General features: G+C 44.9%; 2 protein-coding genes across 11 annotated transcripts in view; one reads left to right on the forward strand and one right to left on the reverse strand.

Moving 5' to 3' along the window:
• The first annotated feature begins 874 nt into the window (after positions 1-874).
• Positions 875-4,120, forward strand: LOC137787957 (insulinoma-associated protein 2). Its single transcript, XM_068580735.1, is given in 3 exon segments — positions 875-2,115; positions 2,117-2,341; positions 2,343-4,120. Coding segments are annotated over 3 exon segments (1,986 nt in total). The 5' UTR covers positions 875-900; the 3' UTR covers positions 2,889-4,120.
• Positions 4,121-6,993: 2,873 nt separating this feature from the next.
• Positions 6,994-26,268, reverse strand: part of ralgapa1 (Ral GTPase activating protein catalytic subunit alpha 1) — a 52,973-nt gene continuing 33,698 nt past the window's right edge. For 6 of the 10 annotated variants that reach the window (XM_068580801.1, XM_068580803.1, XM_068580804.1 and 3 more), the window contains 4 exons: positions 25,597-25,755; positions 24,306-24,433; positions 11,090-11,214; positions 6,994-7,246 (listed from right to left, as the gene is read on the reverse strand). In XM_068580801.1, coding sequence (XP_068436902.1) covers positions 7,101-7,246; positions 11,090-11,214; positions 24,306-24,433; positions 25,597-25,755 — 558 coding nt within the window. In that variant the 3' untranslated portion in view covers positions 6,994-7,100. Of the gene's footprint in view, positions 7,247-7,721; positions 9,321-11,089; positions 11,215-24,305; positions 24,434-25,596; positions 25,756-26,268 lie in introns of those variants that run through there. The other 4 variants (XR_011077704.1, XM_068580805.1, XM_068580806.1 and 1 more) reach the window with 4 other exon arrangements.

The following is a 26,268-nucleotide window of genomic DNA, read 5'->3' on the forward strand; positions in this document are numbered from 1 at the left end:
ATAGATAGATCTCTTATCGGCTAGTGCAGCTTATAGTGAGACGGGTGTGAATAGTCCACACACACACACGCACGCACGCACGCACGCACGCGCACACACACACACACACACACACACACACACACACACACACACACACACACACACACACACATTAAGCACAACAGCTGATATAAACAAACCCCAAAATTCCCAACTTTCCGTTTGTCTCGGAAATGAGATTTGAAGCCACGTTATTTATTTGTGAAAATATGAGTTAAAAAACTGCAGTTCTCCAAACAATTTAAAACTTTTTTTAAATAAAAAATATATTATTTTTTAATAAAAACTAAATATTAACAAGGTAGCGTTTTATCTTAAGTGCAGAAGAAGAACAATAATCGCCCCCCCCCCCCCAAAAAAAAAAAAAAAAACTGCATTGAGTATGCTTTACAACCTAAAACTTATACGATGTTAGCGCCTGCAACTGTATTTTAGGGTATTTAACTCTAATGGCTTCTTTAAATTACTAAAAATAAGTATACAATAACATTCATGCTCATGCATGCAGTTCATTTTACTATTGATTTAATGATATTCATTAAACAAAAGGCTAACACTGATAAGTAACTAATAAAGCTGACAAAAGGCTGACCCTGGACGAAAAGCGCGTGTGTGCGCGCGACAGACAAAGACGAACACGCGCACCAAGGATACCACTGTGTGTCTCTCTCTCGCGCTATCATCACACCTGCACCCCCTCTCTGCCCCCCCCCCCCCCCCCCCCTCTCTCTCTCTCTCTCTCTCTCTCTCTCTCTCTCTCCGCCACTTCAAAGCTCCACTTCAAAGTGGGCTCGAGACAAGAGTTGTAGTTTCTTTCCGCCTGCCGGTGCCGAGCATCACGTCATCCTCACCGCCACCATGCCTCGAGGATTCCTGGTGAAGAGGAACCGGCGGTGCCCGGCGTCGTACCGGTCGCGGAACAGCAGCAAAAACAAACCTGAAGCATGTCACGGGGACCGGAGCGGCGGCAATAACGGCGCGTTCCCGTTTGGACTGCTCCCGGTGTCCCGCGAAGACTCCGCCGCTGTCAGGGAGGCGTGGAGCCCGCACGTGGAGTCCGCGCTGGAGGCGGAGGCGGACCGACGGGCGCAATTACCGGAGACCGAGGAGCAGGTGAGCGAGGTGGACGTCCTGACTCCCGACAGCGGCTTCTCCTGCTTCTTCCCGCCTCCTCCTCTTCTGCCCCCACGCGACTTGACGTCAGCGGAGTCCCGCAGCCCCGTTAAACCGGTCGGCACGAGACTGCTGGACCACCACCACCACCCGCACCTCCACCACCCCCGCCACCACCAGCCCCACGAGGAGGGAGAGAAGCAGCCGCTGTTCCCCGGGAAGTGCCTGCCCTCCTCCCCGCTGCCGGGGTTACCGGAGATGCCGTTCCTGGTGAGCTCCACGCCGACCTCGGTGTCCGCTTCCATCGAGAGGCTCCTCGCGAGCGGCGGCGGCGGCAGCGGCCGCAACGCGCAGTCCTGCGGCCACGGCGACAAGTACGACCCGAGCGTGGCTCACGTGCACTTGTTCCCGCCACTGGCACTTGTGAACCAGGAGCAGCATCACGCGGCGAGGAAGCGCGCGTTCCTCGAGCAGGATCAGCGCCTGAACGGCAACAGGCTCACCGGCAAACCGGCCGCGGGACACCCGCCGAAGAAACCCAAGGTGAACCGAAAGCTCAACTTCGAAGATGAGGTCACGACCTCGCCGGTGTTGGGGCTGCGGATCAAGAAGGAGCTCCCCGAGCTGAGGAGGCCGCGGGAGAGGTCGGCGGGAGCCACCGGGAACCAGCCGCTCGGAGAGTACATCTGCCAGCTCTGTAAAGAGGAGTACTCCGACCCGTTCTCCCTCGCGCAGCACAAGTGCTCCCGCATAGTGCGCGTGGAGTACCGGTGTCCCGAGTGCGAGAAGGTGTTCAGCTGCCCCGCCAACTTGGCGTCCCACCGCCGCTGGCACAAACCCCGCCCGGTGAACGGCCCAGGCGGAGAGACTGCGGCGAACAAGAGCCAGCCGTTGAAGGAGGCGCGCGGGCTCGTGGCGCACGAGAGGCCGCCGGTAGAGATGGAGGGCAAAGAGAACGAGCTTGCTGCGCATCAACACGAACCAGCACCACGGAGCACTGGACAGCTCCGCGTCAGACGCGAGCCCTCCCTGCTCTGCTCCACGGCCGCGCGCGGGACGGTCCCGACGCGACAGCCTCGCGCCCCCTCATTACGACCCCTCGCTCCATTACCGGATTCCGGCCGAAAGTTGCCTGGACCTGCAGCAGCAGGCGAGCGCGCCGGACAGCCCGCCCTCGAGCCTGATTCAAGTTAGGCGGCAACCCGGACGAGCGCGCGGACACGCCGTCTCTCCCGCACCCGCCGTTGCCGTTCGCCCAGTCGCTGCCGGAGGACGAAGTGTACGAGTGCCGGTACTGCGGGAAGAAGTTCCGCCGACAGGCGTACCTGAAGAAACACCTGGCCGCGCACGAGATGACGGCGCGAGCGTCTCCCAACCCGTCACCGTACGGCCAGGCGCGTGAAACGAGCGTTAGACAGAGCCAGGTGTTCCTGTGTCACCTGTGCGGCGCGCGCTTCCCGTCGGTAGAAATCAGGGACAAGCACCGGCTGTGGCACGCGATGAGGGACGAGTTACTGGCGGGAACTTTGGGGGGAGGAGGACTCCGACCGGACGTGTTCCACGCGCAGGGAGGCGAGAGCGGCAGCGGGGAGTGCGAGCAGCAGCAGATTTTCACGTGCAAGCAGTGTCCGTCCACTTTCTTCAGCTCCCCGGGGCTCGCGAGACACATCAACAAGTCTCACCCCGCCGAGAGCCGGCAGGTGATGCTGCTGCAGATGACCGTACGGCCGTAAAGACCGACCAGCCATCAACTGTCATCACGAGGAACCTATTTACTCTTAAGTACATTTAATTCAGCTGTTGTTCTACTGTAAATTGGGACGGAGGCCTGTTGGGTTCAGTTGTGGTCAAAAAGCAAAAACGCACTTTTGCGCTTTAGGACACGGGTGAGTTTTCGTTCAAACTCAGTGAGCACCCTGACTTCTGAATTGTTTTACACAGATACAGTTATGATCTATGAACATCGTTTATGGTCACCTGACACCGATAACCCAAAAGCAAAACGTTTGCTGCTTCGCTGAAAACTAGACAATTACATGTAGTGTCAGTAGAGCTGGAGCTGTCCATGGTGCTGAAACCACACGGACTAAAAGACCCACTGAAGCTACTAAATAAACTTCTGTTATCCTCTACAGGTTGTTCGGTCTTTCCAGCTTTTGTTGTTGTTGTCAAAGAAAATAAAAAGGACATTATTATTAATTCACTGGAGTGGTGACAGATCCAAGATGATTAAATATAAATAACAGCAGTATTAGAACGGTTCAACTTTAAACTGGATGCAAATGAACAGTGTGGAAAGCAAACTTTCTCTCAATATTTATTTTGTATAGCCAGTAAAACCATCAAAATTCAGACATTGTTTTCTATATTTCTTTTCTCATTTAGACAATATATTTCCTGTATTGGCACAGAGAAGGGCTTTTCATTTCCTCATCTTGCACCGTCTCAAATCAAGCCCAACACTCTGTAAATGACTTGACATTTAATCACAGTATCTACACCGTTACAGTGAGCAGAACCCTTGAGTGAATGGGCCGACTGAAGTCTGACAGAAAGGGTAATTTGATTTTGACTAATTAGAGCAGCAGGGGGGTCATTTCACAGCCAACGTGCTGAAGCAAAGATCGACGCAGGCCTCTCTCTCTCTACATGTGGCAGACGTTTTGAACTCACGGTCCACACGGTTCTGTGGCAAAAGTTATCCCATGACATAGAAGCTCAGGAGGAACCGATAGTGTGTTACATAACGTACTGCCGTGATATGTCGTGACCTGTAATTGCATTTAGAAAGTGACCTTCTTCACACCAACTACTGCAGATAGAATCAATGTCCTCACTGTTTTATGTACAGGTAACAATACAAAAGCAAACAGAAAAAAATAAAGAGAAAATAATCATAATAGACCATAATATGCCTTTTATATGTGTCAGTAAGTTTCTCAGCTGCAAGATATTTTCATACAGAAATGGAACATTTAATGTGTGTACTGCAAAAAAAAGAAGTATTTCCTCTTTATTGATTATACATTACTGTTGAACTATTTGCTTCATGATGCTAAACATGTCATTGTGGCTCTATGAAGCCTCTACAGTAATATTTTGATATGTCTGAAGTTGAATGTGACATTTATTCTAAATTATTGTCAATAAATGTGAAGACAGTATGATGACCTGCCCTGTCGACGTATTCATGTGGTTTCAAAGTTGGTGTGTACACACACACACACACACACACAATATATGAGTGGGTCCAGCTTTCAAGTGGTACGAATAGTTTATTGTCAAACTCCAACCATCGCACATCTGCGCTCTTTTCCGTGTCCAAAAGAGACATTACACGTCTACACACTACATGTTGTGACCGTAACATAGTTCAAGGAAGTGAGTGTGTGTGTGCGTGTGATACAGTTGTTACATGATCAACACATGCGGTTAGTACTGAACCGACATCATGCAGTATGTACAGTCAGTAGTTACATACACCCGTCTCCATATATATATATATATATATATATATATATATATATATATATATATATATATATATATATATATATATATATGTATGCCAGATTCGGGTCAATATGGCCGACTAATACTTCAACCTGCACAATCTTGCGGGCAGACTGTCCTCAGGCAGGTTGATTTGAATCTGTCATATAATGCTGAAAGGCTTAAAGGTAACCTAGGTTTTCTATACATTTTGGTTTTGCTAATCAGGTTTGTTTTTTTAAGTGACACATCTGATGTTTTTAACAATCTGAAAACAGATCTGAAATCTCGTTTGCGTGTTACTACAAAACACAGCGTCATGACCCAAACAGTCACATGGAGTCTAGTATTTTAATCCAAAGTGAATACAAAGGTCATGTTGAACCCAGAAATGGGAGCGCGGTTTAGCTGCAGTCTCCGTACGACATTGTACAGATCCTTCCCAGAGTGCAGTGGGGCAAGAGACGACGTGTCACAACCAATGAATGGTGCTTCTTCAGGCTTGGCAATAATAACAATAATAATAACCGTAACAGCAATAATTTAACGGGACAACTCAAATCTCAGCACACAAAATAATACAAGATGAATTTGACCTCATTTTTAAACTGGCACATCTGTGACGACCCCACAGAGAGGTTTAAAGAAATTAAAATAATAATAAAAAAAGGTTTGACAATCCCTTTCCTCTCTACAGCAAAGCTATGGCTGAAGAAAAGACAATTAAACAGTAACAGAAAATACAGTTGTGCATACACATACATAACACAAAAGCTTGAACTCAGATCTACATTTGCAAATGCAAATATTTCAAACAGTATATCCACGTTTCCTTTAGTTCAGGCCGGGATGAAAAAAAATGAAGCCATGCGGAGAACGAGCCACCGTGTCGAATAAACAGATGAACGTTCTGTGGCGATAAAAAAAAACAAAAAAAAACAAAGATAAAACTCCCGAAGAAGCACAGATGAGAGCATTAATGAAGAGAAACCTGCAGTACACAAACGGTGAAAGACAATTTGACGGGTTAATACGTGAACGTAGTGTTACATTTTCAGGTCCCCTCCATCCTGAACTGGAACCGGGGATGAGTCTAAACATAAGAGTGGGATTTATTTATTTTATATATATATATATATATATATATATATATATATATATATATATATATATATATATATATATATATATATATATATATATATATATATATATATATATATAAAAATAAAAGAAGCACATTTCCTTTCTAGGTATGACAAAAGAAAAAAACAGTGTAGTGTTTTAAGTAGATAATGTGGTCTGAGGACAAACCAGTGGGACTTTGGCAGCTATTCTCACATAACAGTTTATATACACATCCTTTTAGATATTCATATATCTACTATATATATATATATTCATACTCATACATATATAGATATACAGAATATATATAAAAGGAACAAACAAAAAAAACAAGGATAAATGAGAAGATCAGTGCTTTGTCCACATTTTACAGCATGAGCACAGAAAATAGTCAACACTTAACTTTGTGTAACGAGTGCTTCCTCTTTGATCGTTTTCTTTCTAAAAAGCGCCTCTTTCTCTCCGCTATGAAGGACAAGTAATCCCTCCATCGTTCCCTATAACATCGATCAGACGTAGCTTTCAAGCCCACGTGTTCAGGAAATTTGGGATTTTCTTCCGGGTTCAAACGTAGAGGACATTTTTGGGGCTCGAGAGCGTCGCCGCATTTGCGATTTCTATTGTGTTTCTATTTTATTCAACAGCGAGCAAACAAATGAGTTTTTTGTATTTACATTTTATGAGGACTGAATAGCAACAGACCCCTGACCCTTCATCTTCACGGGCCTAATGCTGTACCGAGAACAAAAATATACTTTTATCTTGCTTTCTCCATGCGACACGATCAGAAATGCATTCTTTGATTATTTTATTTTTTTAAATATCAAAACTCTGTCTGTACACACACACATACACGCGGGCTGACTATCGTACAAATATACAGATTTCACATGGCGGCGTTCAACCTCACTTTGTTTGACCTCGTCCAGGTCTAACGTGGCATCTTTCAGCGATTTCTAACATGGCACGGATTATGATGAACGAGTTCTGCACTTGTCCGGCTGCGTCAACGGTGGCAAAGATCAGCAATGGTTCCTTTTTGATTTCTTTTTTTTTTTATAGCAAAGCCAAGGATATATTCAGCAGATGTGAGCAATTTCAACAGAAAGTTACAGTGTTATATACTCGTGTGGTTTGAGAAGCTGTGTGACGAAGCGTCACAGTTCTATCGACTCTCCACATGGTTGCGGCATTCCTGATGGATTTCGCCACAACGACTTGTTTTGACGTTTTATTTTCTTGTACTTTTAAAAACACAAATTGGGGACCGAAAAAGTGTCAGATTTCCTTGATCGGCCTGAAGCGAGCTGTGCGATTTCTAGAGCTCAAGTCTTATTGGCCGACCCGGAGGAGCGCCGCAGCTTCATGGACATGCGGCTCTTGCTAGTCCGAGGAGACATGGGGGACGCCGAGTCGCTCCCGTCCTCCCCAAGAGCCGGACTTTCTCCCCGAAGAATCTCTAGGCAGGAGCCTGTGGAAAGGGTGGAGGAGGAGGCAAAGGGCAATTGAGGAAAATGGATCGATGGGGGAGGAAGGGAGGGATAAAAGAGAGGAGGGAGGAGGCAAATAAGAGAATGAAAAGGAGGAAGGGACAATAAGAAACTGACATCACGCCCCATGATGTTCTACTGAGCCAGACTGCACAAACTCACTCACATAGATACAGGACACACACACACACACACGAGAAAAACACACAACACACACACCCAGTTTGAATGCGACACCAGATTATGACTAAACAGCGTCTTTACAAATGTTTTTTATACTTATCCTGCATACACATCTGACTTTACAGCTGATATTAGCAACACGTTAGTTAGGAGATGCTCATTTCTGCCTACAACTTTTTCCTTTTTTTATTTTTTAAGTAATTTCTATACATTTTGAAAACTTGATTAGTAAAAAAGAAAGAAAAATATTGAATTATTGTGCTAATACCTACAGTGCCTTTCTATCTATAAACATACCATTCACAGCTAGCATGAAGGACCTTCTGCTTCAGGCCCTTCCCCTTCACCCTGAGCAGGTTAAAGCTGTCTAGTGGCTTAGGGTCCATCATATACATAACACTATGCTCCTCTAGAGGAGGAAGAGGAAGAGGAGAGTCCAGACAAGGAGAGGACAGGAGAGGAAAGGTAAGGGAACCAAAGGAAAGGTTGGCCAGTAACAAAAAAAGAGGCGAGAAGATGGAGACACGGTGGATATAGGAAAGAATGAAACACCAGAGGAGAGATACAAACATAACACAAACAGAAAGGGAAATAAATAAAATAGACAGGAAGAAGAGAGGAAACAGGAGAAAAGGGAAGGCATGAACAGAGGAGATGACAAAGGAGACGTTCAGGAGGGTTTGTCAGAGAAAAGAAAGAAAAATAGAAAAATGAATAAACATAATGAATAAGAAGTTGACACACACACGCATGCGCACACACAAAAGAGAAAAACAACGAACCGAATGTAAAAGACACAACAGACAGACTGACGACACATTTATGACGACACAGAACACATTTTGCTGATCCCCACCGCTACCTGACTTATTGAAAATGTTAAAATACAATCAAGTTTATCGAAGAAGAAACAAAACTTAAATGTTAGTTTAAAGTTACACCCTGTGTGTGTGTGTATGTGTGTGTGTGTACAGCGGTACATCGTATCAAAACCAGGAAGAGAGGAGCATACAACAGGGTTAGAGGTAAAGTTTCACCAGGTCAGCGAGACATCGCAGGTTAACAGAACAAACAGGAAGATGACTGAGTGAGTGAGTGAAAAGGCAAAAGAGCAGAAAGCTCACATTGGTATAAAAAAAAATAAAAAAATTAAAGGAAGTCTCACTTTCATCAAGGCCCTGAGTGCAGCTTGGTATAAAGCTGGTATTGTGCATAAAAGAGGACAATTCATACATATGTTTTCCTCTTACCAGCAGTGCTATTTACACGTCTAGATTGTTCTGGTGCAAAAAGGAGAGTGGACATTACACTGACGTTCATCTGGTGGACACAAACGTGCCACTAAATGAATGCTCGCGACAGCACAACGAGTCATACCCAAGTAGACACACAGGCGAGCTGAAAATGACGCTTCCTTTTAAATAGTACACAGATATAAACACATGCAGACCTGCTTCAACTGTGGGAAACACAGAGGAAGAAGACAGACAAGAAAAAACAATCGAGATGAAACAACATGGTGGAGGAATCGGAGGAGAGCAGAGGTTAGGCTGAAATGTCAGTAGGAGGAGCCAATCAGAACGAGGCGAGTCAATCATGTGACCAGGCTTACCTTTTTAGCTATAGGCAAGTGAGACAATACGATCTGAAGGAGGAGGAGGAGGAAGGGGAGGGGGGGACAAAAAGAAAAGAAAAAAGACAAAAAAAAGATAATTTGAAGAAAGAAATAAACAAAAAGAATATGGAAAAAGGGAAAAGCAATTTAAAACAAAAGAAAAAAAAAGAAAAATTAAAGGGTGAAATAAAAAAAATTAAAAAAACAACAGAAAGAGAGAATAACGTTTGATCATTGTGCTGTTAAGGGAGGGGAACCTGTAAGTTAAAATTGGGAAAGAGACAGAGATGTTAGAGAGAGAGAGAGAGAGAGAGAGAGAGAGAGAGAGAGAGAGAGAGAGGTAGAGAGAGAGGTAGAGAGAGAGAGGGAGGTAGAGCGAGAGAGAGAGAGAGAAAGAGAGAGAGAGAGAGAGAGAGAGAGAGAGAGAGAAGGGGTTTGTAATTTGAGCAAGGTCTATTTCAGAGCACAGGATTATTACAGTTGTCCAGATTTTGTCCCGATCTGAATTCTAAACTTTGGCCAAGATGACTTGCATGTAAAGATTAGAAATCAGGCAAATTGACACGATCGAGTGCTGAAATGAGCGGCCATGACAGGCCCTAATATCTTATTATCGGACGAAAGTCCTGATCCTGTGTTCTGAAATGACGTTTGGGGCTGAAGAACACAATAAAGAGCAACACACTGCTTCTGACAAGATTTCAGTGACACACAACACTCCAAATGAACATTTTGGGGTGAAATAAGAGTCCCAGGTTGTGTTTCATGTTATTTAGCCTCAAAGCAGGTTGATTATTATTGTACAATATTAACATGTTTGACACAATAGCTGGTGAGTTGAAGAGCAGTTGGAAAAAAAAGCAGTAATTAATTATACACATTAAGACCTGCCCCACCTCAGGAACAAAGCAAACTGTCATGTCACTGTGTTCCTCCCATTGTCACGCTGATATCTATGTCGTTGCTCCCTTTATGCTTCATACACCTTCAAGAAAAGTGAGCGGCTCAGCTGCAGGATTGAATTATTGTAAATAACCACCGCGCTGAATAACTCGGTTATGTGCGAGTCGGAGGACAGCGTACTATTTTAAATGACACTTAGCCGGACACATTATGGACAAAAAAATGATCAGCCGCCGCCTAATAAACTTAACGGGATACATATGAGGGTCGTGCAGTGAAGTATAACTCCCTAGTGCATGTCTGGCTTCTCTACAGGATGATCAGATGTCAGCCAATTCCTCAGAGACGCTCTGGAGACAGAAAAAGGCTCCGAGTGCAGCTTTGGACCGAAAACAGAACTCATCAGATACTGTTGAGTCTGTGAATATGACCGTAAGCTGCCAGTGTGTGTGCATGTGTGTGTGTGTGTGTGTGTGTGTCCACTCAAAAGGCAGCGCGAGAGAGATGCTGTTGGTAGTTTACAATCCAGCATTGGTAATTAAAAGTGGGAAAAACCTGCATATTTGGGTTTTTGCATTCTTATTTGGTGTTTATGTGCATTTGTCTTGTTTAATGATGCTGTACGTTATTTACCTTCAGTGTTTTATATGTGCTTTTGTTGTAGATACACTATTCTTTTGCTTTAATGTTGATTGTTGATACGTTACCGTCTGTGTATCCATAGATCTTAGTTTCATTATGTTATTGAATATTTTGAAATCTCAGGCTGCCATCAGCAGATGGCTCACTTTACAGTTTTACTGTAGATTGGTGTGCATTGCACTAAATAAAGAAATAATGTATGTCCTGATTAGTGTCTTATCTCACAAACACTAAGTATATTCAGTCTAAATATGTATATTTAGTTTGTCTAATATGTATGTTTTAATGTCATCTGCCTTCACCTTGAAATTCTCCCAACGATTTTTGAGGAAAGGGACAAGAAATAGCAAAATAAACGTTGAGTCTAGATGTGGCCACTTTAACCAGCTGTTTTTGTGTGTCTTTGCTGAGCAGTTCGGTCACAGCCGGCGCCTCCGGGGTTTTGATGCTGTGGCGTCACGGTGCAGAGGAAGAGTCTTACCTGCGTCTGAGGGCAGGTGTGTGCAGGGAGCGGGGCTGTAGACCCGAGCTGCGTAATCCTCGAACGTTGTGGGCTCCTGGTGGTGCTGCACGATGGTTTCTAGGTATCGGGATCGCTCCTCATAGCTGAGGTCAAAGGTCAAGGTTAAGTAACAACAAAGAAAGGCTTTGTTAAAGACAAGCAGATAACAAAAAGGCTGCGATACAGAGTGTGTGGAGTTTGGAAGATGTGGGTGATTACCAGGCAGAAAGGTTCATAGAAAGACAATCAAGGTGCATTATGGGAAATGTAGGCACCAGTGTTTTGGGAGTGCGATATCTTGGCCCTCTGCTGCACTTTATGGAGACTAAATCCCTGAAGTGAACCGTTACCATCTGTACTGTTTTAATGAAGCGTCAATAGTTTAATGTATCTTCCATTAATCTGCACATTTGAACATGAATTTGAAATCTATGAATAACCAAATAGTAGAAAAACTAAAGTGGCAGAATGGAAAACAAAATACAATAACATATAACGAACAGAAAACAGAAAAAAAGACCGCAAAAAAAACAAGAATAGAATAAAGCGGCATTTTTCAGAATAAAGCATGTTTTGCAACACAGGCCAGTTAACGTACACCGACTGTAGTTTCCACAGAAATCCAAAGCGAACGCTGCGGTCAGAAAAGAAAAGAAAAAAAGGAGAGCGAAGGGAAATCAAAGCCCTTTTATCACATGCCATTACGGCCTTCAGCATTGAATTCGAAGAGAGAGGCGCAGAGAGCTGAGTAAATGGAAACCAGGACTTCAACTGTCCGTCTATTAGCGATAACCTCATTGATAGGACGACATTTACCGCGCTCATACATCTACCATAATGACAGCCATATGCAGCCGTCATAGTCTCTTTGACACACAAACGCACGGCTCAGTCCCATCAACTCCAAATGGTATTACCATTTGCTTAGTGAGCTCCAATAACTGAGGGTTTCCAATGAGAGCAGTGTGTGTGTGTGTGTGTGTGTGTATTTCATAAGAGTGGTTGTGAACAGGCCTGATGTGTGTATGTAAGCGCACGTGTCCTTGTTTTAGTGTGTGATGGGATTAGGCCAATGAATCTTCAGAATGAAATTTGTGTGTTTGTGCCTCGGTGTGTGTGCGTGTGCGTGTGTGTGTGTGTGTATTGTGAATGGGTCGGCCATCTGTAACAGCTCCCATGGGTTTTCTATTGGGTTAGAGAGCCGGTCTATGGGACTCAGAAGGAGAAAGATTCAGGTCTAATGGTAACTGATCCAGTTAGAGACAATGATAATAACAACAATATGGCTCCTTTAAAGTGGAGGGACAGACTGCGCTGGCAGAATTAACAAGAAACAAGGAGGGTAGGGATGGAGGGGATGAGGGGGGAAGAAGCTGTCAAAGCAGAGAGAAGGAAAAGTTAAATAAACTGTGGATGACGCTGTTTGCTTAACGTTTTTACGGAATACAACCCTGCTTTATTTTTACAGGAACTTCAAGGACTTTAAGATCTAAAAATAGCCGTAATAGTTTCTAAAATAGCTTTTCCAATACTTATTTCAATCTAACTGGAGAAAACGAAAAAGGAGTGAAGGTCGAGCTGGTCGGAGAGGGAACAAAGGCGGGAGAGACGCAGGGACGGAGGTAGGAGGAGGAAGGGAACTTGTAAAAAGACAGGGAGGAAGTGGCAAGGGTGAAGAGGAAGAAGGGTGAGAATCCTGCAGCACATCGCAGCGGAGGTGAAAGGGGGAGGGAGGATTGTTAAGTAACAACGTGATGTGATGTGTGCGCGTGAGAGAAAGAGGCAGAGGGAGTCTTTCCCGGAGAGAGCGGCGAGGAGAGCAGCAGCCACACACGCAGCGTCAAGCCAGTGTCTTTCACACCGGGCCTCTATGTGATCTCGCTGTTTGCCTTTTCCTGCTTCCCGCTCCCCTGGATCGCACTTCCCCTTCAGGTGGATATGAGAGAGAAAGAGAGTGAGAGTGTGTGTGTGTGTGTGTGTGTGTGTGAGAGAGGGAAAGAGTGTGTGACTGCAATGCAATTAGGACCGAGAGCTGTTACATATTCCTGCAAACAACAGATAATTACCGTTATATCATGTTTAAATAGTGTGTGTGGTTGTGTGAGGCGGCAGCTTGGGAAATACAAGGAAGCATCCGCCAACAGCATCTGTTGGCTCTTTAGAAAGGCACTGCCTGATAAAAAGGACACCGTTTCGTAATTTTCAGAGAAGGTCAAAAGGTTTAAAAGGACGCCGGCGGGAGAGAAAGAAGTCGACAGAGGCAAGGGGGAAACTGAAAGAAATAACGAGGAAGAAGAGAAATAAATACACGGGCACGGCGCCACCGCTGAGATAAATGGCGGGAACATCACTTTACTTTTCTTCACTACTTCTCCGTCTGCCTAGGTTGGATCTCTCGCCCTCTTTCTTCCTCTCAGTGTGGGATTTCTGCCTGTGGCTTCATGGTGTCACAAACACCAGCTCCAAACTGGGAGTCGGGAAGAGGGGGCCCGGGGTGGGGGCAACATCAGGAGAGATGCACTGTTGCTGCACAACATTTGGCAGTTCATATTTGTGATAATTAATTGCCATGCGCAGCCACACAGGACATTTGAGTTACTTTGGCTCATAAGACAGGTTGAATACAGGTGGGCCTTGGCTTGGACAAAATATAGCCGAGACCCCAAAGTTAAGATAGTTACATCCTGGGGCTTTTATTTTGAAAAAAAAAGAGTACATTCCTAGTTTGCTGTTTACATGCAATGAGCGTTGAAACATTGTATTTTCGAAATTAGGCCTCAAAAAGCTCTTACCTTCCCGTTAAGATACAGTTACTTTATTAGGCCTTTATTTTGACACAGTTGCCTGTTAGGAATAGGGCTTTAATTTTGAAAAACTAGGTCCAGCCATAAGTATCTGGTTACATACAATGAGAGTTGGGGGCTTTAATTTTGAGGAGATTGGGGGTGTTATAGGTGTGGAGTTGGTTTGTGCTTTGGCCAGAATATGTTAAACATCTCTAAATGAATGAAAGCCTTTGCGATTTGCATTTAAAAAATATATAATTAAAAGGTGAGATTGAGATCATTTCGATTGCCTCTCAACATCGTGACGGCTGAGCCGATAGCTTGCAGCTAACGGTACCAACAGCGCAACCGTTAACCCGACTTCACCCTCTGCTCACGTAGCCATCACTCCTCTTTATGTTTACATTGATGAGAGTTGTGTGCGGCGATATTAATGCACCGTTTTATGGTTATTATATATATTTGATCTATTTGAGGTTGAAAGATGCTTAGTAAAACGTTTCAATCTTCATCACCAAATTAAATTGTTCCCATCAAAAAGAATAAACCAATGAGACATCAAAGAAAATTGACTTTCGTTCACACTTTCACACATCCATCCCTCCATCCATCCAAATGGCATTCGTTGCTATGAAATCTGTAATTGAATTTCAGATGGCTCCTCTTATTAAGTCATTAGCGGAAAAATATCTCTCTTTCGGGAGAGAGAAAGGGAAAGAAAGAGGGAAAATTATGAGGAGAGGAAGAGGAGGTTGGGTGGGGGTTGGCTAGGGAGAAAAGGACAGGAGAGAGATACAAGAGAGGGGGCGGATAAAAAGCCTCTTTTGTATCGAGTCAGAAACTCATTTTCTTGTGCGTGGCTGAAAAGAGAGGAGAAAGTGATCATGTCATCTCTCTCCTCTCTCTCCCCCCAACAGCGCGCTTCATTGTGGCGGTGTTCGACTCCTGCGATCACTTGAGACGGAGGGAGACGGGAGGAGCCGAGGGGGGAGGAGAGAGGGAGCTTGTTATCGCATTAGGAGCCGGGCCCACCGCTGGGTTGTGCGCGTATGGATGGGTTTGTGTGCGTTGTCTATAGCGGGACTTTACTATATATTTACTTGTGATTGCATCGGGCCTTCTCAGACGGATTATCATGATCAGAATGGGTTGATTTACATTTTACCTTTCTAATCGTCATTGGCATAATGACACAGAATGTAAATGTGTTGTTTTGGTTTGCAGTTTAACAAACCCTTTCAGAATAAAAGAAAAACTTTGTGTTCCACAACCGTTTACTGCGTCAGCCTCACGTGAAGAAAGACCCGACTGGATCAGGATTTTGACTGAAACAGTTTTTGGTAATCGGTCCACAACAGTGACTGAATCCTCTGGGGAAAAAGGTTGTTTTAATAAAAAGGGAAAATGTACATTTCCAGCGTTTTTAGCCCCCAGAAATGGTCGTCCTTTTTTAAAAAAATATAATTTTTTAAAATAATACGAGTGTGTGGAACCATAATTTGTTTAAATGTGGAACATAACTTTTTACTTTTATTACTAACTGACCAAAAAGGCGGTCTGTATATCTCAGTATTGCTTTCATTGGGGCAGCAGTTAACTAAAGAAGAACTGGGGAAAAAAAATTAAAAAATCGAAATATAATTGTGGAAAACACCCAGATTAGTTCATCCAATATCCTGACTCCTGTCCGGAAGCCGCGTCTCAAAACGTCCTGACTGCAGGTTTTCTGGACGCATGCACAGACTTTGTGCTCTCGATCTAAAAGCGGCCGCATCGACAGCCGCTACAACGCCAGCGAGAGAATCGGATCGATGGCCGCTGAGCGAGAGTCCTCTCCGCTGTTCAAGAGGAGCAGAGCGGATAATGTACAACATTACTTTCTATATCACCAGCTCAGGTTACAATCCACTGACGACGCCGCTGATGAATATTACAGATGTTTTAAACCTTTAAATACTGTCCCACAAAAAACACCAAAGACCAACAATGGTTAAATCGAGTCACAAATCTTCACTTTCATTCCTTGAAAAGGAACCCGGCGATGACACCAGCCGGTCTTCTTGATGTTGAAAAAACACTAAAGCGATGGAAGAGTGTAAAAAAAGCAGTGCGACGGCTCTGGCTCTCTCTGTTCACTCGCTGCTATTCACATTTCCTCGTGAGGTTTCTATTTTTTTATGAACCAGCTCCATTTGGTCGGACATCCCCACCGCAACTCCATTGTGTGAGACGCGACGCCTCTGCTAGCGCGAAGTAGGACAATCCTGTCAGAGCTTTGTGGGTTTCCAACGTGAACACAGCAAAACTTCATTCTGCGGTGAAGCTTGAACATCTTTTTACAAAAAGTGAACGACTTACTGAAAAGTGCAACACCGCGTCTTCTGTTTACTTTCTAAAGCTTGTCTACAATATACCTATCCTGAAAAACACACACACACACACACACACACACACACACACACACACACACACACACACACACTCTATCTCACTTTGAATCTCACGCACATAAAAACACACACTATCTGTGCTCTCCACCCCAGGCTTTGGAACAGACAACAGAGAGAAGGACATCAGAGGGATAATACAATTGGAAAAGCTTTACAGCGTGTAATGATAAACCTGTGCGTGTGTGTGTCTGTGTGTGTCCATGCCCAAAGGAAAAAGCTAATGGGTTTATATCTTTCTGCGATAGCAATGATATGGAGGCTTTGTGATTTCATTAAGAGTGTGTGTGTGTGTCCACGTACGCCAAAGATGAGACCAGTGATAGGTTGGTCTAATGCACTACATATTGTTAGGGGCCGACGTGCACGTAACACACACACACACACACACACACACACACACACACACCCCTCTTTAACCTAACGCAGAAACAGAGGCCGAGGAGAAAAACAGACATGATACATTAATTGGCCCCTTGTCACCCCACTATTATACCTTTTGACATGTACACACACACACACACACACACACACACACACACACACACACACACACACACACACACACACACACACACACACACACACACACACACACACACACACACACACACACACACACACACCAATGGGTGAAATAGATAAACACACACCCCTCCTCCTCTGGGGAGCCCTAAAGCTGCCAGCGCAATTACAAGTTTTAGTTAACAGACACACACAGCAATGTATGCACGTACGCACACGCACAAGCACACGCAGACGCACACCTCTTAGGTGTTGGTGAACATCACAGAGGCTGTGATAATAATTCTCCGATTAAAGAGATGGATCCTGTTCTTCCCTGCAGGCTGTAACAACCGCTGGACAATATTCATCCTCCACGCATACAACCACATAAACTATACGAGTCCTTAATACGGATATGCGAGGTGACATATCCATATTAACAAGAACCAGTCACATTTAGTCACATTCAGTTAAGTTGCCGAGGGTTTATCTTGCAGCTGTACTTTACTTGATTCATAAAACAACACAACACAGTTTGCACAAGACGGCAACCACTTTTATTCTCGTTCCACATTGCACAAAAACATTTCCTCTCCTTCCGTTTTTTTCTTCACAATAAAAGCCCCAAAAACGTACATCAGAACTCTGGTTCTTAGAGAGCTGGACATAAACCTAAAATAATAGCTTACAGTTAAGACAAAACATGTCAAAACAATCCAACAAAACTGTGGCACAAAAACGCCGCACACACTAGAGTAAGAGCCAGAACAAAGTATGTTAACTACCGTAAAATTTGGGTTATACTACTACTTTTCTTTTTTTCCTCAACTTTGACCCGTGCAGCTGATATGTGGATTTTCCCGATTCTAAACTTAGCAGCAGTTGCACAGACATACGGTACAAAATCGGCGTGAATTATTCCCAAATCCCGTTCACGAGGGATCTCGCTGTGAAACGACGGGCTGACACCCCACCACTGACTAGATGTGACTGTTTTTTATGTGTAGTACCGTACGTGCATTGTCCGTTAATGACGCAGCATCACATGATGCGCATATTTATTTAAACAATATCAGACGGCACAGAAGGCTGAGGTCGAAAATGCACGGCCCGTCACCGAAATGACCTGATCGTGTTCTTTATAATTTGTCATGCCCAATAATCTGAATAAAATGCTGCAAACACCTGCTGGAATATATGGTCACACTTGGCTTCTTTTGTCTCTCTTCAAAACTCATTTTTGAAAGTGATTGATCTAATCTTATTTCTATGAAACCCACCGTGTCTCTCTGTCTCCTCTTAAGGCGAGACTGAAGACGGCTGTCAAAGCTGACGACACTCAGTTTGCTCTGTGCACTCCGTCATGGTCTTGGTCGGCCCTGAATCTTAAACACCTTGTCACATAAAAATACGTACATTCACACATATACGGCCACGTCTACACTTGCACACACACACACACACACACACACACACACACTAAAGATTAGCTTGTTTTTCAGTCAGAGGGGGGTCCGTTCATGATCAAGCCACTGATGGCTACAACTCATGTGTCTGCACAGCTCTCAGTGACTAGGCGTGTATGTGTGCGCACACCTACACTCCCGCAAACCTACACGGAAATAAGCACAAAAAAAACATAGCACATTTTTGAGTAAAACTCCTTGCACAACAGCAACCTCTTTGTTTCTTTCTGATAACTCAGGTCTCAGACTGTAATCTGAGTGTGTGTGTGTACACGGTGCCTGAAACGAACATTTGTGTTGAGTTTGTGCGTTTGCTCACACAAATCTAACAGCAGTCGCTCACTCACAGGCTTGAATTCACTTTCTTTAGGTCAGCCGAGACGGTGAATGATTGATTTATTTTTAAAACTATCCCGTTGATCTTGATAAAAAAACAGCGAGTCCACATAGTATTCGACTAACATGGTGTATTATTAAAGTATGTGGATCACAAAGTGTCAAACACTTTGTAACCCGCAAAATGTCCATGTGAAACAAACTGATGCATCTCACACACACACACACAGACACACACACTTCCCCAAGGAGAAGTGGGAGCGATTAGCTGTGACCTCCTCCTCCTCACCCTTTTCTTTTCATTTCCTCTATCTGCCCGACGGGAAATAATTAACCACAATTCCTCCTCCCCCCGCCCTCCCTTTCCCTCTGCACACATTCATTTCCTTACCCCCCGTAATACACAGACCCTTAACCTAATCCTAATTGTATCTTAAGCATCAAATACCGCTCCGGTGTGTGGTTTCGATTTGCTGTCAATTTGCCATAATGGCTGCTCATGGAGCGTTTTTCAATAAACGGACGGGTAACAGCACATGTATATTCATCTATATTTAACAGTACGCAGAAGCGTCATCGCTCACGTCAGAAAGATGCAATCTGCTGTCAATTTATCTTAGTTCATTAATCGAATTTCTAGTAAAAAAAGAAAAAAAAAGTCAAAATGTATTTTCATGAAATATCAGTACGATGTCAATGCACCTGCATCAGCAGTTGTAATTAACATCCAGCTTATTTGTTGTACGGTTTCCGTCAAATGCAGCAAAATGCAGCAATCTGAAGACAGGCGGCGGTGCAGCTTTCTGACGGCTGGAGTGTAGCTCGAAGGGCTGGCGGTGTTTGGGGGGGTCAAGGATAACATGACCCCATTTCAGCATCGGCGATAAGAAAATGTCTTCAAATTGTAAGGTTTTGACCTCACCTTTTCTCCGCGGTGAGCAACGCACACACGCCTCGTCACACACGGCAGACTGTAGCCTTAGTGGGACAATGGGCTCCTTTGTGGGAGCTGGCAAAGAGAAGCCAGGCAGGCCGCCGGGCGTTTGGCTGCATGCAGCGCTTGTGTGTGTGTGTGTGCGCGTGTGTGTGTGGATATGGGGGATAATAGCGCTACATGCCCAGAGCTGCCATCATTTCACCGGGAACAGAGTGTGAAAAAAAAGAGAGGCAGTGATACACACTGACAAACACACACACACACCATCGCTATCACACCGAGCCATATGCTGACCTCAGCCTCAGTGCAGCTATCTCTGCCAATCAACTACTAGAGGGGATGTCCCACACACACACACACACACACTCACACACACACACACACACACACACACACACTCACACACACACACACACACACACACACACACAGCTCTAATGCTGAGTGAAATATATACACATGCAACATGGACGCCGTGAAATACACAAGTGTAAAAGGGGTTATATACGTTTGAAAATTCAAGCGCGCACACACACTTGCTGGAACTAGTGTGCGTGTGTGTAGGAGCTTAGCGTCTCTCCAACATTGTTCCCCAGAACCACAATCACCCAGGAGCAGATGGAGGACAGCCACAGCTTGCTCTTACACACACACACACACACATACACAGACACACACTCTCTCTCTCTCCCACACAGAGTTATCAGATGGTAGAGCAGCTGTAGGAGATTTACAGGTGAATCTTCGCCGTAGCGGCCGACCAATCCACAGAGGCTCTGTTCACAGGACACGTGCTCACAGAACTGAGATTTAAAACTTTTTTTTAGTAACATGAAGATAAAAACTAATTCCCTGTGGTCTTAGGGACCAACTGCAATCAGCTGTAATTTTATATTATTCATTATGTTACCAACTGTGTTTTGAGTGTCTATATTCTCACTTCCTTTTGCCGTGGCTCAGTACTTCCTTTCCAATTTCCCTTCTCTGACTCTCCTTATTAGGACATAACAGCAGCGCACAAATCTAGTAAGGAGCAAAAAGTGCTTTTGTTTGGAGACTATTGTCATAAATACATGTGTTCACAGTAATGAAGGAACATAAAGTGGGTTTTTTGTTTGATTATATTGTCTCGAGAGGAAAAAAATTATACCGGACTTCAGTAGTAAGTCAGTAATTGAAGTTTGTGAATCAAATCTTTGTTACCGCCAAAGTCACACGGCAACACAAACAACCAAACAGATTGAGGCAGTGATGGAGGCAAAACCTTTTTGTCAAAGGAGTTCTGTGATTCAGCGATACATTTCTTTGCTTCAGAGCCGGTACTCCTGTCCGTTTCTCAGACCTGTGGGGGCGCGCAGAACCGCCCTGCAGCCCTTTATCGGGCACTCATTAAAATACTTTGTGAGGAATATTACCATACATGGTTACTTGCACCTTCCATTCATCTCTGGAGTTCAACATCCGATGCCGCTGTGGTGGGCCGACAGAAGGAGCCCGTTGTTCTCCAAGAAGACGAAAGGTTTACCGCCGCTGGGTTACGAGTCATCAGCCGGTCGAGCTGTTTTAAAACCATGACGTGTATTGCGTTTCATTGTGAACATGGCAAGGCCCTATATGGAGAGGGGGTGTATGTGTGTGTGTGTGTGTGTGTGTGTGCGCGCATGCGTGTGTGTCGGGGAGTCTTGGACTGCTTTTCTTGCTGCAATGAGCTGATATGTGAGATAGAGCTGTGCCTACACACAGCTGCCCCAGCAGCCTGGCACTCTGTGTTGTGTGTCTCTGAGTGTGTGTGTGTGTGCTGCTGGATGGCTGTGGTCATGGTGAATGAAAAATCAGAGCGAGAGAGAGAGAGAGAGAGAGAGAGAGAGAGAGAGAGAGAGAGAGAGAGAGAGAGAGAAGGCAGATGGACCGCCCCGAGGGCCAGGAGACAGAGAGAGGGAGGGAGGTGGGAAGACAGACAGAGATAGACAGAAAAAAGACAGAAGAGAAAAATGCCAGTTAACCACTGACACACTTAGCCCTGCCAGCCTTCTTTTCATCCCCCCATTGGCCTCTGAGCGTCAGCCCCTCAGTGAGGATACTCAATGTCACAGGGCAGCACTCAGAATCACACAAACACTGCTTGTTGCAGGACTTGAGGGGCACACGAGGGCATCGAACCCTTACGTGCAGTGTGCCGACTAATCGCCGGTACAGTTTACAGAGTTTTATACGTCCTATTTTATACGTCCTATACCATGTATTGCTTTACCAACACGTCGTCCACGCACTTGTATTAAAATGTGTGTTCCTCTTGGGAAAAGTTTCACACGTTTTGGTCTCCAAGGAGAACGCAGGCAGACGCGTGTTGTCCATCAACGTTTGTCGAGTCAAAACCGAAATTATTGAGGATCGCAATCACGTCAGGATGTCAAGAGTTTCCTGTAGTTTCGTGACGCCGGGGTCCAGCAGTGGCGGGGGATGGCGGGAGTGACTGCGAGTGAAGCCAAGAAATCGGAGGAAGAGGGAAAACAGACAACGTGACAGAGATAGAAGGAGAAGCAGAGATGCACCGCGATAAGGAAGTAAAGGGAGAAAACACAGGGACAGAATTAGAGAGCGAGACAGAGAAAATCCTGAGGGGAGGGCGAGTGGTGATACAAGACGGCGGTGGAAAAAAAGAAAGAAAAAATTACAACACAATGAGATGTAGTGGGATGTTCAGGCAGAGATGCAGGAGAGATAGGGGAGAGAGAAAGAAACAGGAAAGAAACACGAAGAAAGAGAAGGACAGAGTGGTGGGGCGACGGAGGATGAGAGCGAGGTGTGTAGCGGAGAGATGGGGAGTCAATAATGACTGATTACTGTAATTTAGCCTGTCAGGGACATCGACCTGCTGCTACTGCCAATCAATACGCACCAGGACACTCGCAGACACGCGCAAACGCCTAAGAACAAGCGTGCGCCACACACACACATTATGTATATGGAGGCACACGCAGCGTCATATACAAAGATGTAGGAAACGCACACGGTTCTAAAGATGCGTGTAAAGATGGCCACACGCTCACAAAAAGCACTGATAGTCTAATATGTGTGAGAAGGTGCGCCCACACACACACACACAAAAACATACATATGACCGAGAGGGAAGGAAGTGGAGCGTAAATAGACACAGCGATGGAGGGATGGGAGAAATGTGACGGAAGACAAAAGTACAGAGGGACAAAGAGAAACAACAGGAGCGAGGCAGGACAGAAAAAGGTGAATTGAGATGAGGCACAAAGGAAGGGAGTCAAGGATAAAACACGACACTGTACAGTTTCAAAAAGTGTTGGTCATGTTCATAATAAATGATCGGACCAGACATTTCCATCTGTGACTATTGGTCAATGTGCTCAGGAAACTTTTTTTTAATCCTTGAGTGGAGCGGCTACACCACTAAACCGCTCTCCTTAAAAAAAAAAAAGAAAAAAAAAAAAAAGCCTTTGCCCCCTTCTGGATGCTTCTCATTCAAAAATATGCTCCTCAGACTGTTGTGGTATTGGCATGTCACAGGCAGCTATCAATCTTTGTCAGCAGCTGTCACTCTGGCCATCGGGTAGCCTGCGTTGCTGCACGAGCTGCTAGCGCTTAATCCCCCCAGGCCAGTGCTATATGGTGACTATCAGAGCAGCGTAGCCTGGGATACAAGGAAGGTTTCTGCTCCTTCTGTTTTCCCCGCTTACCCTTTTCCCAAATGTTTTTTTATTTAAATAAAAATGTGATGAGTGTGTCCCAGTTTTCTTATACTGTGCACATGCACAAGGATGGACACGTGCATTTGGATACGAGGAGCAGAAATGACCGGAGAGAAGAAAAGAACAGGCAGACAGGAAGAAAGTATCATTAGGGAATCAAAGTGCTGCTTGGAAGAAATTCCAAAGATCAGTTAGTATCTCAGCTCTACAGGGGGTACTGTCACCTCACAATGGTGTGTGTGTGTGTGTGTGTGTGTATCTACACTTCTTACCCGACACCGCATGCATCTGCATGTGGATGTATGTGCACTACTGTGCCTCCGTGGAGCTCGCATCTGTGCGAGTGCAATTGAGTGACCGTGTTTGTCAGACAGAAGAGTGTGTGTAAGCGTGGACGTGTGTGTGTGTGTGTGTGTGTGACTCCAGAGAGCAAAGCCCTCCTCATTCAGAAGCGGCGTTAGAGAGGAGAGTCATCGATAATTATCGACCGTCGGGGCTTGTTGCAACCAAAACCACCATCGCATCGGATCAAACGGGCGAACTGTACAAAAGCATGCATGCACACGCACGGGCACACACACACACTCCTGCCCGTCTGTCTGTCCTTTTTCTCCTGCACACACGCTTGATATATAGCACTTCAGAGCTGACTAAACACAGCTCTATCACAGCAGCACTTATACCCTGAAAGCCAAACACCGCTGGACATTGATTTGCTATTCTTAACACTCGGGCTGAGTGACGAAGCGACACTTTCGCTCAAAACGCAGATGTGCAAGGATTTCAGCAGCCCGGCACAATGGAAGAGTCACATTCAAACAAGTTCTGGCCTGTTCTGTTGAGCCCGAAAGAGGCTCCCTTTTTTAAAAGAGTGAGGGGTTGGTAAGATGGAGATGGAAGCAAAGGCAGGGGACAGAAAATGTGGGACCTACCTTTGGCTTCTTGCTTGTTTTTTTTGCGTACTCAGAGGGGCTCTGTAGGGCTCTCAAAAGGATACAAGTTTTGGTAGAGAGGAATCAGGGACTTAAGGGCTCGACTGGCATTGATAGCTGTGGCTCTGACCATGGTGGGCAAAATGTCCATGTCCACTACGGCGCCGTCGAACAGTGGGCCGAAGAATGGCACCTGCAGAGACAAGTAGCGAAACAAACTTTGAAAGCTTTCTTTTCTCATTTTAGAGTTAATAATGACTCTTCTGTCGATGGAAGCCTCTCAAAGACATACGGTAGTAGATATTTTTATGAAACAGAATAATCTCTTGGAGCAACTGGCGTTTCAGTAAGTCTAATTTAATGCCAGACTTTGCTTGTGGAATCCACCAAAGAGACCAAAGCAGGACTTCTTATTGGATTTACTTGGGGAGCAGGTCTCCGAGGCCGTGCACTCTGTGACTGGATGCAGCGCTTTCAGAATATCTCATCTACTTGTTTTTGGATTCATGATAATTCAATAGTTTTGCTTCGTAGAATGAATGAAGCAGAAGGCGGTTATGTTATTAGTGCTGCGGTATCTATGTCATCCAAGGGGAAAAAAGCAGCATTTTATTGCGTTACGTCTCGTCTGAAATAGAATTACGCTATCAGTGCTGTGGAATTAATGTCTGTGTGTTTTAGACTGATACATTAACCAGAGCCGCAAGACTCGGGGCAAGACTCTCTCTAGGATTGTTAGTCAATCTGGAGGCATATCTGTGTTGTCTGGAAGGAAACATACAATTATTGACCAAAACACTGTGCACGTCACTGTTCTATTCGGTCCCAACTTTCAAAATATCACGGTTCGAGCGTCGGTATAATACCCACAGCGATCTCTGCTCATAAGCTTAAGTATTGGACAAAGTTAAATTGTGACCTGAATGAAGAATGTAATTAAAAGTAATGTATCTAAATGAAAATATTTGTTGATTGTTGAAAGTCTAGGGGTGACCGGTTATCCACATCTGTCTACATCTTAATTTAACATGTCAACCAATTGAGCTGTTCACAAAGAACCACGAGGACTTATCCTCTGGGGACCGTCAATGTTTGTACAAAGTTTCACCAAAAAGCCATCGAAACAGTCCCAGCATTGGCATCCACATAGCCGAGCCATTATGATGGCAAGAATGACACCGTGATTGGCTGGCATGGACAGTTGTTACAGATTAGCCCAGAGGGAGACTGAATTATCCTCCTGGGTTTTAATGCTGAATTTAAACGTCTCGCTGTTTTCAGAGTCGACAAAGGATTTGGGGTAACAGTGCAACACAGGCGCACAAAACATTGACCGCTAGCACTGTTTTTTTTTACCTCTGGTTTCTTGAGTATATGAATGGAGTACATGTGGTTCTTCATGGGGTAGATGATGATCAGCACGTCTCCAAACTCCGTGGGGATGATCCCTCGCCGGTAGTCTCTGGAATGTTCTGACCAAACAATGTGGACCTCGTCATTACCCAGGTGCCTCAGCTGCAAGAGAGAACAGACAGGAGTGGAACAAACATCCCACCTACACACACACACACACACACTCACACACACAGCTAAATAGACAGTATCCATCATAAACCCAAGGCTTTTTGATCGTGTGCGTGTATGTGCTAGAGGTGGCCCTGGGGGTGATGGAGTGAGTGTGTGAAGATGGAGAGCGGACACGAAGACCGAGTGACGCTCCGATAAGATGGAGTACGGGCTGGAAGACGGATGGGATCAAGTCTGATGCTGCACTATTCTCAGTGTTGTGTGTGTGGGGTTTCACTTTCTCTCTGTGGGCTCCAGTCAGGGCTGGTGACAGGTCTGTCATTAACCTTGACGCCTGCCCAATCATACTTGTGCACACACACAAACACACACAGCCATCTACGTGTCTGCCGTGTCACACACCTTCAGCTGTCTGCTTCTCTTAGCTTTGGCGCTGTTGTCAAACTATTGTTTGAATAGAATCCGTTATGCATCTTGTCTTTTCCAAGAAGTACGATTCGG

Source organism: Clinocottus analis, unplaced genomic scaffold (assembly GCF_023055335.1).
Source record: "Clinocottus analis isolate CAN_PGR_092001 unplaced genomic scaffold, fCliAna1.0.p SCAF_17, whole genome shotgun sequence".
Classification (NCBI taxonomy): domain Eukaryota; kingdom Metazoa; phylum Chordata; class Actinopteri; order Perciformes; family Cottidae; genus Clinocottus; species Clinocottus analis.